Source organism: Rhagoletis pomonella, unplaced genomic scaffold (assembly GCF_013731165.1).
Source record: "Rhagoletis pomonella isolate Grant_MI unplaced genomic scaffold, Rhpom_1.0 Rhpom_scaffold_01253, whole genome shotgun sequence".
Classification (NCBI taxonomy): domain Eukaryota; kingdom Metazoa; phylum Arthropoda; class Insecta; order Diptera; family Tephritidae; genus Rhagoletis; species Rhagoletis pomonella.
The window spans coordinates 1-15,738 of NW_023459807.1; the positions used below are offsets into that span (position 1 = coordinate 1).

At 38.6% G+C, this 15,738-nt stretch overlaps 2 protein-coding genes across 6 annotated transcripts; one reads left to right on the top strand and one right to left on the bottom strand.

Annotated features, from left to right (window-relative positions):
- Positions 1–5,687: 5,687 nt before the first annotated feature.
- On the bottom strand, positions 5,688–13,638 carry LOC118752137 (PH-interacting protein-like). The gene is made up of 13 exons (XM_036486988.1): positions 13,448–13,638; positions 13,195–13,253; positions 13,069–13,098; positions 12,274–12,333; positions 10,926–11,172; positions 10,705–10,865; positions 9,998–10,644; positions 9,774–9,870; positions 9,395–9,709; positions 7,361–9,331; positions 6,966–7,225; positions 6,713–6,874; positions 5,688–6,047 (listed from the first exon to the last, which is right to left on the bottom strand). Exons 1-13 carry the CDS (start codon positions 13,491–13,493, stop codon positions 5,711–5,713), a joined length of 4,392 nt encoding a protein of 1,463 aa, XP_036342881.1. The 5' UTR covers positions 13,494–13,638; the 3' UTR covers positions 5,688–5,710.
- Positions 12,880–15,290, top strand: LOC118752139 (dehydrodolichyl diphosphate synthase complex subunit DHDDS-like). Of its 5 annotated transcripts, none has more exons than XM_036486991.1 (4): positions 12,880–12,976; positions 14,106–14,180; positions 14,249–14,915; positions 14,973–15,290. In XM_036486991.1, the coding sequence occupies exons 3-4, from the start codon at positions 14,262–14,264 to the stop codon at positions 15,219–15,221; spliced, it is 903 nt and encodes a 300-aa protein (XP_036342884.1). In that variant the 5' UTR covers positions 12,880–12,976; positions 14,106–14,180; positions 14,249–14,261; the 3' UTR covers positions 15,222–15,290. The 5 variants fall into 5 exon arrangements, with proteins under 5 accessions (XP_036342884.1, XP_036342887.1, XP_036342886.1 ...); XM_036486993.1 differs by lacking the exon at positions 12,880–12,976 and adding an exon at positions 13,613–13,701; XM_036486994.1 differs by lacking the exon at positions 14,106–14,180 and having other exon boundaries at positions 12,887–12,976.
- The last annotated feature ends 448 nt before the right edge of the window (positions 15,291–15,738 follow it).

Here is a 15,738-nt window from a genome sequence, read left to right on the forward strand (position 1 = left end):
TATATGCTAAAAAGCTACTTAAGTACTAAATTTTAAGCAAATCGGACTATAATAAGATTTTTTCGAATAGACCGGTCCCTGGTAAAACATGGTGGTTACCGAAAGCTATTTGTATACAAAATTTCATGGAAATCGGACCAGCCGTTCGCGAGATTACCTGTTACAAAAAAAAAGGGACTTCTCTTTATATAATTAGTATAGATATCCTAGCGAATAAATATCAAGTTTTGTAAGTACTTTTGTTAATTTGCTGGGGTATTTGAGCAAAATTTAGAAGATCGCTAAATGATAAAAAAACTGCTATGTAAACAAAAAATGGCGTCCACGGTGTATTTGACAGTTTTATCAATTTTTACTTGAAAAGCGTTCCCGTACTTTTCGGTTTTTCTTTCCTTCTTTGAGAGCAATTTTGCTTTTTAACAGTTTTACAGGTTTTATCCAGAAAAGAAATTTTCGTGTAAAATTTTTCTGAGGCAGGACGCAAATCTTGGAGGATGGTTCCATGCGCAGAAGTGGAAAACTTTTGAATGCCACATTCGCTTGGGAGTGGCCAGAAGCGATTCTTGTGCATACGGTTCAAATCGCAGCTCACAACGTTCGGATATTTATATCCACTTATCCTCTGGATAGAAACCAAACAACCGCTTGGGAGCGAGCTAAAGTGAGAAGGCGTAAAACTTCACGTGCGCTAGGTTAGGGTCCCGCCACGCTAAAACCCCGCCCAATGAAAAATTCCAACAAGCCTCGGATGAGACCCCATTTTTTTGATGACGACCACGGCAAACTATAAAGGACTATGATTTGAGGTTATGCAAATGGAATATCCGGACCCTTAATGGGGAAGGTCCGGCTGGGTGATGTCCTCGGGAAGGCAAAGGCTGACATCACAGCCATCCAAAAAATGCGATGGACGGGGCAAGGAAAAGTGTGAAGCCTTGCGACGTCTACTACAAATGCCACGCAAAGGAACGCAAATTCGGTGTTGGATTCGTGGTAGAAGATAGACTCCGTTGCCGAGTACTGGCCATAATCCGCATTAAAGCTAGATTCTTCAACATATCGCTCATCTGCGCCCATGCCCCGACGGAATAGAAAGACGAGGCGTCCAAGGATCTCTTCTATGAGCGCTTGGAACGAACATATGAGCGCTGCCCCCGACACGATGTCAAAATCGCGTTCGGCGATCAATCACAACAAACAGCCAGCGCTTTCGCTACTCGACTCTCACACCTGCTCTCAGAGAGCACTCTTCAACAAACCGACATACGCGAGCAGTGGACCCATATTTCCCGCTTATTAAGTACCGCCGCCGAAGAAGTAGTCGAATTTCAGCGAGCCCGAAAGAACAACTGGTACGATGAGGAGTCTCAGGAAGCTGCAGAGAAAAAAGATGTGGGACCGCTATAGGGATCTGAAGAGGGAAGCGAGACCTATTTGCCGCAATAAGGAGAGTGGCCGAAATACGTGAGTGCGAAGAGCTTGAAATGCTGGCCGACAGGAAGAATGCCCGAAAATTTTACCAGAGAAGTAGGCGACTTACGGAAGGTTTTACGACCAGAGCGACCTATTGAAAGAACAACAATGGCGACCTAGTGACTGATGCCTAAAACACACCTAAATGGAAGCAGTACTAAAAGCTGTGGAGAAGACGAAACCGAGTCTCCAGTCGATGATGACGAAGTCGATGTTCCACCATCTGACTATGACGAGGTACGAAAGCAATAGCGCGCTTGGAAAGCAACAAAGCTCCTGGAGCTGACAACCTGCCTGCTGAGCTATTCAAGTACGGCGGCGAGGAGGTGATAAGGTGCATGCATCAACTCTTATGCAGAATATGGTCAGATGAACGCATGCCCGCCGACTGGAATTTAAGTTAAGGCAACCCCGCCTTTCGCGCCAACTACCGCGGGATCAGCCTTCTAAGCATAGGTTACAAGGTATTATCGAGCGTATTGTGTGAAAGACTGAAGCCCACCGTCAACGAACTGATTAGGTATTATCAGTGTGGCTTTAGACCTGACAAATCTACCATAGACCAGGTATTTCTAATACGCCAAATCCGGGAAAAGACCCGCGAGAAAAGGATCGACACTGCCTATATGCCGCGATGTCTAAATTTGGCATCCGGCTGTGTAAAATGACGTTGAGCAATACCACCAGCAACGTCAGAATTGGGAAAGACCTCTCCGAGCCACCAAACGAGATTTCAGACAAGGGGACTCCCCTTCGTGTGATTTCTTTAATCTGATGTTGGAGAAGATAATAAGAGCCGCAGAACTGAACTGCTCAGGCACAATACTTTACAAGAGCGTACAATTGCTGGCGTATGTCTGTTCTGCCTTCGCGGTTCGAATGGACAGAAACGCTCCTGCTCTGATAATATTCAACGCGGGCCGCGATGCTGGTAACAGAGGAAGAGGAAGGCCTCCTCTGTAGCTATATCTTTTAAATTTTTTTGGATCAATGATGGATGTGTGGAGGAGATTCTCTTATTTCTGAATACGTCACAATGTGATATCACAAATAATTATGAGAAAAATAACTTATTCATTCCGATATAATTAATTTGTATTTTAAAAAGGCTTTTCTTATCCAAAACTATTCAATTGTATAAAATGCCAAATCGGGGGAAAATGTACTAATCAAAAAAATAAATTGCCAAATGAACCACCAGTGTCAACTGTGGAAGTGTGATCAGCTGTTTCGAAGGTTGCAAGTTTTTGCAAATTTTGGGTTCTCCTACTTCTGTGGATATTTTGTCTCTTTGAGAGCGAATGCTGCTAAATTCTCAGAATTGTTTGCTGCTGGATAATTTTGTCCGCTGTATACGAGTACACATCTAATGTTCAATTTACCAACTTTTCTGGTTTAATTTGTTTTTGTTTTGCATTTTAAATTATGGGAACGATTTATTCACATGGATTTGGCGATAGGCCTGAATGTCAAACCACCCAACTATACCTGCAAACCATTTTTTCCGAGCATTCTGAATTAGTATAGAAATTTTAAAGAATTCGTAAAAATCTCACCCGGTTTTTTACCGAATTTTCTAAAATGAAGTAAACTGTGCACACTTCGATTCTTTTACGAAATTTCGGAGGAAAATCGGTAAAGCAATGGATTTCCAATGCTGCGATGTGAAGAATTTCTTGCAGATTTATCAATTTTCCGGTTATTAAATTTAATTAGATTCTGATTTTCTAAAATGTAATTAATCGGGAAATCAATCACTTTGATTAATCAGCTTGTTCGAATAATTGATTAATAGTACATCCCTAATTTAAATATAAAAAGCCCTTCACACCGCTAGAAGTTGGTGGTAAATAAGCCGTGTGTAGGCAAGTTGGCAAACCTTCGTCAAGTTGTTCCGTCTGGTTTTTGAAAACTACTTGCACTTGCCACGTCTAACTGCCACTTAACAGCTACTTACCGCTGCAAATTTGGATTTTTGCTGAAAATTCTGTCAAACCAACGTGTGTCCATATACCCCAGTCAAATGAATATGCGTACATGGCAGAGAAAAGTACGCGTGCCCACGACAGTCGGGTCTACGTAACCGGAACGACCCAGATTTATATCTGGCCAAGGACTGTAACTTCAGCAACACTCCCCAAAAATTATTTGGGGAATATGACTCCTGTTACAACAGCAACGCGAGCCTATATTTGCGTCCTCTAATACATTCGCTCTAAAAGCGGTTGCGGTATAAAGGTCAGGTAAGTAGTATGTGTATCTACACTAGGGATGTTAATTTTTCAGCTTTTTCCGATGCCGGGATTTTCGGGATGTCGTTATCACAATCCTGGGATATAGTTATTCAGTATTTTTCAACAGCTTAAATCTAAAAAAAATTGCTTTATATTGTTTGAGAAGCTCTCCTACCATAAAATAAATAATAAATAAATGGGTTTGAAACCTACTTTTTATTTAAAGTGGCGTTTTTATTTTTTCTCTTTGACGTCAGGGTTTATTTTAAAGGAGTTTGTAACTTCAAAAATAGGATTAATTACAAAAATTATTTAAAATATTCCATGCAATACATTTAGAATAAAAATATGGGTACCAAATGCAAGAGGAACCTTCTTTAGAATTAAGAACAAGTAATTTTTAGCAAAAAAAAAAACCGACTTAAAAAAAATATATATATATCTATATATTTCATGATCCAATGATCGGATCTAAACCAAATTAGTATGGAACCACCTCTGAGACACTACCTTTCCTTATTGAAATCGGTTGACGTGGTGCAAAGTTATGCGGTAACATACATAAAAAAAAAAAAAAAAAATATTCCGACGAACTCATAACCTCCTCCTTTTTTGGAAGTCGGTTAAAAACTAAAATTTTGAAAGGACATTTTAAATACTTACCAGTCCTTCTGCACCAAAAATGAATCTGTTTGAATTCTACGGGATTTGTTCTTTAGTTTGATACCCATGCTTCTTCCCTAAGCTCATTGCTCTGAATTTTTATACATCATTTTTGAATTACTGACGTCAGAGTGAAAAACTAAAAACGCAATTTTACTATATTTGGCCCCTGGTTTCGCGAATATATTGGTATTTGTGTTTAAAATTTACTATCGCGCGGTGTTATATGTTATATGTGTATAATGGGCTAGACATTTAAAAAATAATATTAATTATTAAATAAAGAAAAAAGCAATATAGCCAATACTGGTCAAGAAAAGGAGTTTCTATTATTGCCGTCAGTGTAAATTACAAATCCCAAAAATCCCGGGATTATTTGCCAAGAATCCCGGGATTTTTGAGACCTTAAAAAGGTCGGAATCCCGGGATTAACATTCCTAATCTACGCTGAAAAAAGTTTCTTTTTTACTTTCCTCCTGTCTTAAATAAGCTTATTTTTATACAGTTAACGCATACCTTTCGGTTGTGGACATTTTTTGAGCAGAAGCAACGGTATATTATAGCCACTTGAAACTTGTATTTTATTGCACTAAAATTGAATTTGCTATAAAGCGGCATACTATACATATTTTTTTTATTCTGTCGTTTGCGTGGTTTACGACTCGAAGACCAGATAAGGGCTTAAAGAGATGAAAAAATTTGTTGAGCATATAATTTTTTCATTCAGGTATTTGTTAGCAACTTTGTTGAAAATAATAAAAAATAATTAATTCAAGTTTTTTTTCTTTATTGTTCAGTTTAAATTGCTGCATTGCCACATCTGTGTGGCCAGTTAGCAACGATTTTCTCACCACTTTCGCTACTTTACGACATTCATAAAAAACGTCGGCTTGAGCGATATACCATTTTTTTCTTTTTCGGCGTATCGCCTACTTTTTGCAAAAACCAATGGGTAGCGAGCTTTTTTGGTTTTAATCTCATATTACTCTACGATCCTGCGTCATGAAAAAATTAAAAAAAAAATAATAATAATAATAATCTAATAATAAACTTATAAAAATTTATAAAGAAAACTGAGTTAATGAACGACGATCAAAATAAAAGCAGAAAGGGGTGCTGTTAATAAGGAAAAAAGAATTTAAAAAAATATAAAATGTTGTACCCCTTAGAGCTTAATAGATGTAAGGTTTCTTGCTCAAATATATGTAGGTAAAATTATAAAACACTACTACTTAACAGAATTGGTAGTATGTATAAAAAAAACTAAACAGCCGTGAGGAATTGGAGAAAGCCACCACAAAAACAACTCAAAGAGTATAAAATTTGCACAAAAGCTACACTCAAGCAAAGCAACGCTCTAACAGCTGAGCGGCGTACAAGAAGTAGATAATTTTCGAACTTACTTGTGAACGTTTATTGGTGTTATAGTTGCGCGAATTTTGAAATATCAAACGTACATCCTTTGCAAAATCCAGCGGGTCTTCATAATTGCCACCAAGTAAATCCTCCTTAACTGTACGCAAATCCATTGGTGATGAAATAATTTCAAGATAGTCGGGGAATTCCAGTGTATCGACTGGTTCACGAAAGGGCAAAGAATCGTTGCGTTGCCACATTAAGTCCAATAGTTGGCGACATTCGGTACGCCAGTCACCATCTGAACGAATGCGACTTGATCTGTTTGATTGAGATTGACAAGGAATTCGATATCAGCACGTATGTATATGTACAGCGAATTAAACAAGTGAGTGCGTGTTAATTTTTTTTTTCCTTAATATTCACACGATTTTTCAAGTTAAATTTTCTTCAAAATTCCAAACTTTTTAATCTGGATCTTTAGCACATTTTTGTGTATGCAGTTATAGCCCACAGAATTTTAGTCTAATGACCCAGAAGATAATTTAGGTAGGACTTCTTAAGTGAAGCCATTCTAAGAGGCGTACCTAAAAAGGGCTGAAAGAAGTGCTTCCTTGCATGCCTTCTAGAAGGGCTTATACATTTAATTTATATGGTTTTGGTTGAAGATTAGACAATCAGAGAGTTCGTATTGCTGTATGTCGTAAACTTTAAAAGTTTAAATAAATGGTTAGAGGACTTGAAACCACCACCAACTATTTTTCAACACTAAAAATTCATAGACCTTTATGGTTACGCCAGTATACAACGCCTCGTGAACTCCCTAAATATTTTTATAGAAAAATTGCAAAAAAAAAATTTAGTTTAACATTGTGAATGTGAATCAACTAATGTTCACTTGTCGAGTCACTGTATGTGAAATGTGCGACAGAGTTTTAAACCTTTTTTTTTTTTGCAATTTTCTGCTATCGACTTTTTATACAAACCTTCGAGTCGCTGACATCTTTTGGCGCGCCGCAGCCGATGTAGATGGCCCGGTGCTCGTCGAGGGCACCACATCCGATTCATTATCGTTCTCTGTTTCCGATGAATGATAAACATCAACCAATTGATGATAAACAGCCGCAACATCAATATCATTGTGCTCCCTATATAACCAAAATCAAGACAAAGAAGTAAGGAGGTAAATAAAATAGTTTGAATTTTTGTTACGCGCTTCCTTTTCGGTTTGACACTCACCTAATTACGCGCAAACAGAGATCTGTTATAATGCGCGCATGTTTTACAATATTCGTATGAGAACGATTGTACTTCTCTGCGTTGGTCGCCAAGTAACGTACATCGAATTGTGCTGAGGTTATGCGTCGATAAAAATGATTTTCAAAACGTGACTTTATTGTTGTCAAATCGATTGGGTACTCAATTAGATAGGCGTAGTCGGGATAAACATTCAGATCAACTGGAGCCAAAAAGTGTTCGGCAATGGAGAGACGCATGACCTGTAAAAAAAAAAATAGATATTTCCACATAAATTTGCACTTTTGTTTAAAAGTCTTACTGTCGCATCACTTATAACGTGAAGGAATTTCAAACACAAAAACATGTGTGTGAACTTCTTGAAACCCTTTCCTCACCTGTTCTAAACCGTTTATAATGCGTCTACAGGAACCGTCACGATCTCCCCGATGCCACTCTTCTGATTTTGGTTGATACAAAGTAGCTCGTATCTCCTCTTGCAATACAGGTACTGCTCCACCCACTTCGTCGGGTAGACGATTTTCGTCAATCGGTTCCATATCCCAAGGGCTCATATATTCATACTCGCCATTGTCCCAGCGCACACGGAAACACATGAAATACGAATCAGGAAAGTCAGCAGAAAGTGCATAACGTGATTCAATTTGTCCCATCCACCAGCCATCACCAATCATGCAGCGAAAACGATCGCCAACACTCCAGTTACGCTGTACAGCCAAGTCGAAAGTTTGACGCAAGACCAGAAAGTCAAGCACATCTGGCATATCATGGTACTTAATTTTAAAAGACGTGCCAGTCATATTGCCGTCATCGTCAATCATTGCTAACTTGAGGCAGCATAGACGCGGCGGACGTATTTCATACTTAATGCCGATCACGCGAACAAATTCACGATCGCGTAATGTTCGAAAGTTCCATGGCTCCGAGCTGTGTGTTAATTTGTATACCTTTTTAACGCGCACAGCTTCCAAATATCGATGGTGTCCTTGACGAAAATATACTACCTCGTCACCCATTTGTGGATAGTAAGGTGCCTTACGCGGTATAACCTCCGACAGCCATTCGGCAGGCCGATATACCTCTGGTATCTCACCATTGGGCGCTGGTGGCGGTATAACGATGCGTTTATTGCGCTTGGTTGCTTTGGCTGCTGCACCCGCAGATGTGGTGGCTTGTTCTGTAGTCTCGTCACTGCTATCATCGCTAAATGTGCGACGTCTTGAAAGCGGTTTGCGTTTGGAGCGTTTCGGTGGCTCCAAGTTCGGGCCGGGCGTATCAGCCACCCAATCCGAATAATCAGAACTTTCGGTATCCGAATCATCTGACGACTCCTCCAAGTTTTCTTCAACATTGGAGTAGCTGGTATCGCCCGACGATGAGTTACTCTCTTCATCCTCCTCGTCTTCTTCGGGAGGCGGTGGCGCATCTAGCTCTTCCTGATCGCGTACAGCACGCGTGCGATATGCTGGCTGTGATTGACTGCCTTGGCCCTGACGACGACGTGCTCGTACCGCACCAGCGCCGTTGTTGGCACGCGTATTACGTTGACGACCATTGCTCGATTGTGCGCTTGCCACATTTCCTGTGGTAATCATAATAGGACGTCGCCGCATCTCACGTTTATACTCCTGCATCTCATACTGACCAGCCGCATACACAGCTTGTTTGATATTTTGTAATTGTTGGTACTTCATGGGACGTACATAAATACGGCGAAAGTATTTAATCTGCGGTGGTTGTGCTGGCTGTTCGGTAATTGGCACCAACTGCTGTTCATCAGTTGTTCGCGAACGGCTTGTACCCTGACGGCTTGCAATATTTTGTTCAAATTGTCGGCCAGGTACATCATCAAAGCTGTAACGCGAAGATGCCGCTCCTCCGGGTGCTGAGCGGCTGCTTGAAGGACGATTATTAGAATCGGGAGCCTGGTCCTGTCCTTGACGGCTAGCAAGTGCCTCTATAAGACGATCCAGTTGCGAATGATTACCTGCTGCATTGTTTCCAACTGGAATTGCTGGTGATGCTGGTGCCGCACCTTGACGATTTGCCAACACGGCAATCAGCCGATCTATATGGGAAAAGTTTCCACCTGCGCCATTTATGTTGGGTACAATAACCGTACCATCATCACCGACTGTTAAAATTTGTCTCAGTTGTTCGCGTGTACAACTTTCACGACCTGGGACAAAACGTTGATACTGTACGGGATAAGGATTGCCTTCTGAATTGACAAGAAACGGTGGCGGCATCAGATGTGGCATAACTTGTGTTTGTTCGTCAACAACATATTGGGATGCATCGCGCATCAGGGGCCGATAGTCCGTATGGAAAAATAGTTCATTGGGAAGCTGTATTGAAAATTAGGAAAGTATAGTTAAATAAAAGCAAAACATACAGATTTAAATGTTTACCATTTTGTATTTATCCGGACCGATGCCAAGTCCATATATAAGTAAATGACCATGTGAATCTGTAGCGGCAACCATTGTGCCATCTGGCGACCATTTGGCATCGAAAACACCACCATGGCCTTGCCCGTCGATATCGTTTACAAACTCTGCCACTGAAACGCCATTTTCAATATCCCACAGAAATACTTGTCCATCGTGGCCAGCGGAGAGTAGCACATGTTCGTCCTTCGGATTCGATTCGAGTACATAGAGTTCATCCTTATGACCGCGCAATACGCGATGCAGTTTACCAGTTTTTGAATGCCAAATCTTAATCTAAAAAGTTTTATGAAAGGGTTTAAGTTGTTATTTTTAAATAACTCACTAAAAGGATACTTACTGTAAAATCATTGACGGCCGTAATAACATATTTGTCCGAGCAATCCCAAGCGACCATAGTAACTTTCAATTTTTTACCCTCTTCTAGCAGCGGACAACTGCAATTGTATTATATAAGTCAAAAGATTTGGTAATTAAAATTAAATCAAGAAATTTTAAGTTTATTTTAAAGTGAAAATTGAAAAAAATCTTTTTTCTCTCACGAGTATACACTTTATAACTCACCCTGGTAGACGTTCTGTCATACACAACTTAATGTTTTTCCATTGTTGTGATTCGAAATTCCAAATATGTGCCGTCCCATCTTTGCTGCCCGATATGAAACGTAAGCCTCTATGCGACCATTGCACTGAGTCTACTGCATCTGTGTATGCCTCAGCTTCGAGTATACGTTTGGGTCCATCTTCTGACATAATGTAAACACGTACATGATGGTCAGCTGAACCAGCGGCAAGAAACATGCCCCCCGGCGAAAAAGTCGTACACATCATTTGAGCCTGGCCCGGGCGCAACTTTTCGTGATATTGTATTGGCTTGGGTGCGAACGTGATTTTTTGGCCACGTGGCGTCGAATACGACCAAAATGCAATTGATCCATCAGTGCTGGTAGTCACCAAGTACTTAAGATCACTGCGTGGTGAGGGACAGAAATTCACTGATGTTATCATGCCGGTATGACCGGAAAGCACAGCTATGGGCGAGGTGGTCTGCATGTCCCAAACACGCAGAATACGATCTAAAGAGCCAGCAGCTAACATCGTGTTGTCAAGATTGATTGCAATATCCGTAATTTCTGCTGACGCGCCACGAAGAGTAGCCAACAATCTGCCATCCAATGCTGACCATATTTTTATGAGTAGATCATCCGCTCCCTAACATAATATTGATACACATTTTTTTATTTGTCTATATGGAAAACTTTGATAACCTACCGTTATAATATAACGTCCAGTACGATCAAATAGCACACAATAAACAGACGATAAATGGCCCACTGTCCGTTTCAGTAGCTTGGTTTTGCTATAAAGACTAATGGGTACCAATAATTTCCGACGAACTGGGCCACCATATTCGCGCCCAATTAAAACTTTTTCTGCAGTAAGAAAAAAATTATGATTCGTCTGAAATGCGTTTAATTTTGCAGCAAACTTACGGAAATTGTGAATTGGTTTTGTTACTGAAGAATCTGGAAGTGATACGCCATTTAAACGTGTGCAATAGTCGAGCAAGGAACGCGACCGATAAATACTTTCTTCGGTGCGCAGCAAACTCTGACGACCGGTGCCAAGTAAAGAGACTATGCCCAATACTGCCGGTGGCAGCTCTTTGTCTAGTATTGGTCCTATGCGACAACATATTTCTAATAGATGATTGGATCCAATATGTGCATATTTTTGTTCCTAAAATAGCATAACACGGGATTTTAAGTTTTAATCACAAAGTGTACTTTTGTGGGAGACAATTTGATTAATAAATTGCATACGGAAATCCAAGTAAAACAAACAGCTGTCATATGCTTAAAAATACACGCGAAAATGGCATAAGGGAGTGAACAAAAAAAAGACATGAAACAAAAAATTCACCACGGCATGTAAACGTTTGTTGTCCCCTTTTGCTCAAAGCCAGTGTGGTGAAAAAGTGCGCAATGCTCTCTTTTTCTCTTACTAGTTTCGCACGGTGAATAAGAGACAACAACATAGCACAAATGCATAAGCTGCAGTCAAAATGTCTGCCAACATCGTACGCCAATAACGAATGCTGATTATGCGATACACATATGTACATATGTATGTACGACATTGTATTTTTTCCGATAGCAAATTATTATTAACTAATTTTATTCAAATTACACACAATATTTTTTAAATTTTATGAGAAGAAACAAATTTTTCCGTCATTAGAAATGTGTGTTTAGTAAAAAAAAAAATTGCATTTTTTCTGGTAATTAACGCTTTTAATTTTTTAATTGCTGTTAATTGTGCAAAATAATAGTCTTAAAAAACGAATTTAATAAATTTAAATTTCACTAATTAAGGAAAAGGGCTGGTTGCATTTTAGTTAATCAATAACTTGCATCAACCCTCGCTGCCGTGGAAAGCAACATGGCGGCGCCTCGTGCGACGAGTTAGAACAAATGTATTCTTATAAAAATGTATAATAAATTACTTGATTACAGCAAACACTATGCAACAAATTTTAAATGTGATTGTAATATTAAGCAGAGGAAGTCAATTTCTGGAAAACAAGTGTGGTTTTCATGCACTACACAGTGGCACAGTGGGACGAGACGGTAGTAAAAACTTAACTCTTTTTTTATGTTTTAAAATAATGTTTGAAAATGTAATAAAAAAACATGTTAAAAACATTCACAAAAGAACAACAATTAACGTATTTCTTCGAGAAATTAATTTTATTTAATTTTTTTTTTTTAATTCATCCAAGGCCCACTGTGCCCCTTTGAAATGCTTAGTTTTTATGTAAACACAAGAAAATACACTCACCAATTCCGCGAAGGTTTGCTCATGTTCATAGCCCAGCCAATCAGTGCGCCGTGGCAAAACCTAAAAAAAAAAATTAAATAAAAATAATTTTTTAGTTAGCTAATTTTATTTATAAACTTCGAAACATAGAATGCAAACCCGTAGTTTCTCAAAAAATTCAATTTAAAACAGGTCTAATCTCTTCTTTCCCTAACTTCCTTTTTCCGATTTTTTTTTGCATGTCGCTTGTCATTGCACCCCAAACAAGGTGGCAAATAAGAAATGCCAAAGAATAGGTCAAAACAAAATGCGTAAACAATAATATTCGTCGCTATTTACAATGTTAAAATTATTTCCTACTCCCGCGAGAGCTCATGATCATTTTCTTTGTAAGCTTCAAGTAAAACTCGAAGTTATGAAACTACCACCCTAATGCTGAGTTCCTAGGAAGTCGTTTTCCACCACATATCTCTTCCTGTGGAAGTTCTCCTCCGAAACATTGTACATGGCTCGATATCCACAACAATCAAGACGGTTGAAGGAACCCACTAGGTCAAAGTAGCGCAAATCGCCGGTGCGGCAATATACACTTCTTCGACAGCTTTTTACAATTTCTGACTTTAGTATAGTTTTAGACATTGGAAAAGGTGGACGCATCTCACGGAATAAACAGCAATGACGCTTCCAGCTGCAACATGTGCGTAGTGAGAAAACATTGAAATACGTAAGTTCGTTGACAAACTACTATTTGATTATGCTGACTGATCTGATGAACTTTTTGCACCAATTTATTATTAGGAATATATTTATACATACCCTTTTTTGCTCCAATTCACGCACAAGTACCTGCAGAATATTATAAATTATGTTTAAGCTTATGTTTATAAATTTTTGGCAATATTTTGGGTAGAATTTGTTTACAATTGCAGCAGGAACACTCACCTCAGCCGTCTCCCGCAGCGGACCCGAAGCCAGAAACTTCGATATGAGAAAATATAACTCTGCAATTATAAAATAAGTGAATTTTAGTTTTAACTGCTTTATATTATTTTTAAAGATATTATAAATTTGAAACAATATAATTAATTTCACTTTTCCATAACGGATGACCGTCGCTTCCTTGTTCCACTGTTCTTCAACACCGTCGGTCATTTTGTGATCTGCCATTTTTCCACTTAATTTTCACACAACTTACCAGGCGTTAAAATTCTCTCCGCCACCAATTGATTATTACTTTCCATTTTCCAACATTTACTCAATTAAATTCGACATTGATTCACTTTTATAAGGCTACTTATTTTTTAGTTAAATTGAAAATATTTCCTCAATCAATTGCTTTCGAGCGAATGAAAATTTTCTTCTTCTGCTGCTACAATCTTCGTCGCCTCATATTCTTGTCGTCTATTTATTCACGGTGATTCGTGCCTCGTTCGTTTCCCTGGTCGAGTGGTGAGTTTGTTGGAATGCTTGTCAGCGATTTTTCAATAAGTGGGAAAGAGATGGATACTGAATGAAAGTTCTAAAAAAAAGATGCTCATGAAATTATTTTTTCTAAAATTAAAATATAGCTATTTTGCAACGAATAAATTTACAAATCTGTGTAACTTTAAGCTGTTAATTAATTTCCTAAATGTTCCAAAAATACCGACAAATGACTACGTTCACGTTTCAATGGAGAAAAGTTTGTGTTATTAGAATTATTTATCAAATTGCATCTTAACATATTTCTTAAATAATAAGAAAATATGTATATAAAAACACGTATTATTATTGGAAAAAATATAAAAATTTATTTCTTAATACTCGAAGTAACATATCTGATTAAAAAATAGTATATAAACTCACCACTCTAGAAAATTATAAACGGGACGATGACATTTCTTCGTCATCCATCATCAGTACCTCAGCTGGTGTCACAAGATTTATCAGTAACTTTTCTTGTTGGGACTTGGTGGAATATGAATTTTATTTAAATTGCAATTTTTACACACAATAGTTATACCGGAACTATGTCTTGGGTATCAGACTACCAATACAAGTGGTATGAGACACTGGCCATGAATATAGTGCGTGCCGGTGGCAATATTCCACGACATGTCGCTTTTGTTATGGATGGCAATCGGCGCTATGCAAAATCGCAATGTCTGCCCAAGATCGACGGACATTCGCATGGTTTTGAAAAGTTGGCTAATTGCCTGCGTTGGTGCTTGGATATGGGTATAAAGGAGGTGACAACATTTGCTTTCAGCATAGAAAATTACAAACGATCCGAGGAGGAGGTGAATGGTTTGTTGGATTTGGCACGTGAAAAATTCCAGAAAATATTATTGGAGGAGCAAAACTTGAATGAACATGGAGTATGTATCCGAGTAATTGGCAATATAGGATTACTACCGAAAGATTTGCAAATATTAATTTCCAAAGCAATGGTTCTAACAGAACGCAATGATAAACTTTTCCTAAACATTGCTTTCTCATATACTTCACGCGATGAAATAACTCAGGCGGTGGAAACAATTCTCAAACATGGCGAAGATTTGAAACCGGAAGACATTAGTGAACGTCTGATTGAAGAATGTTTATATACGAGAAACTCTTCACCTCCAGACTTGCTTTTCCGAACATCGGGCGAAACACGTATTAGTGACTTTCTGATGTGGCAGGTACGTTGATTAAACTTTTAAATACATACGTAACTAAATGTTGATTATTCCTAATAGATTTCCACGGCAGTTTTGTACTTTACAAACATTCTATGGCCACAGATAACTCTTTGGAACTTCCTGTGCGGCATATTCGCATATCAACGCGCAAGCTTACGCTTAGAGCCTTTTAAGCGGCATAAACGGCTACAACATGCTGTCCAGGCAAAGGAATGTAATTACTACTCTGAACGGGTTTTGAGCTACTTGCAAAAACTAGATAGTTTTAGAAAAAATGTTTTGTATAGTTTATCAACAAGTAACTAAACCACATCGAGAGTCTATGTATTTAGCTAAGGTCAAAGTACAACTAAAATATAAAATCTTACATTGAAATACGTGTCCTAAACTTTCTATAACAGATTGGACAGGCTTTATTAACAGGCCTATTTTGCACGTTACCGTTGATTTTGAACCGGAAAATTTCGTTACCAAAAGGTTTTACCACTTCTTGTCGCCGTGATTCTAGGAACGTTAGTAACGCAGTTAAAATATTCAGCTATGAGGATTTCGGGAAATTCTTGTATTGCACTTTTCACGGTACAGCTTGTGAAATGGTAACACAATTTACCGGTTACAAAAGTGGCGGGAACTTTATTTGCAGTTTCAAAATGTTTGTTACCAACGCAGAATTACAGGCCTATTCTGCACATTCAGTTCTTGTCACCGCGAATCTAGTTACGTTGGTAATGCATTTAAAAAATTCAGCTATGAAAAATTGTTGAAATTTGGCATTGCATATTTCACGGGGCAGTACATTGTTACCAGCCTATGAGATGGTAAA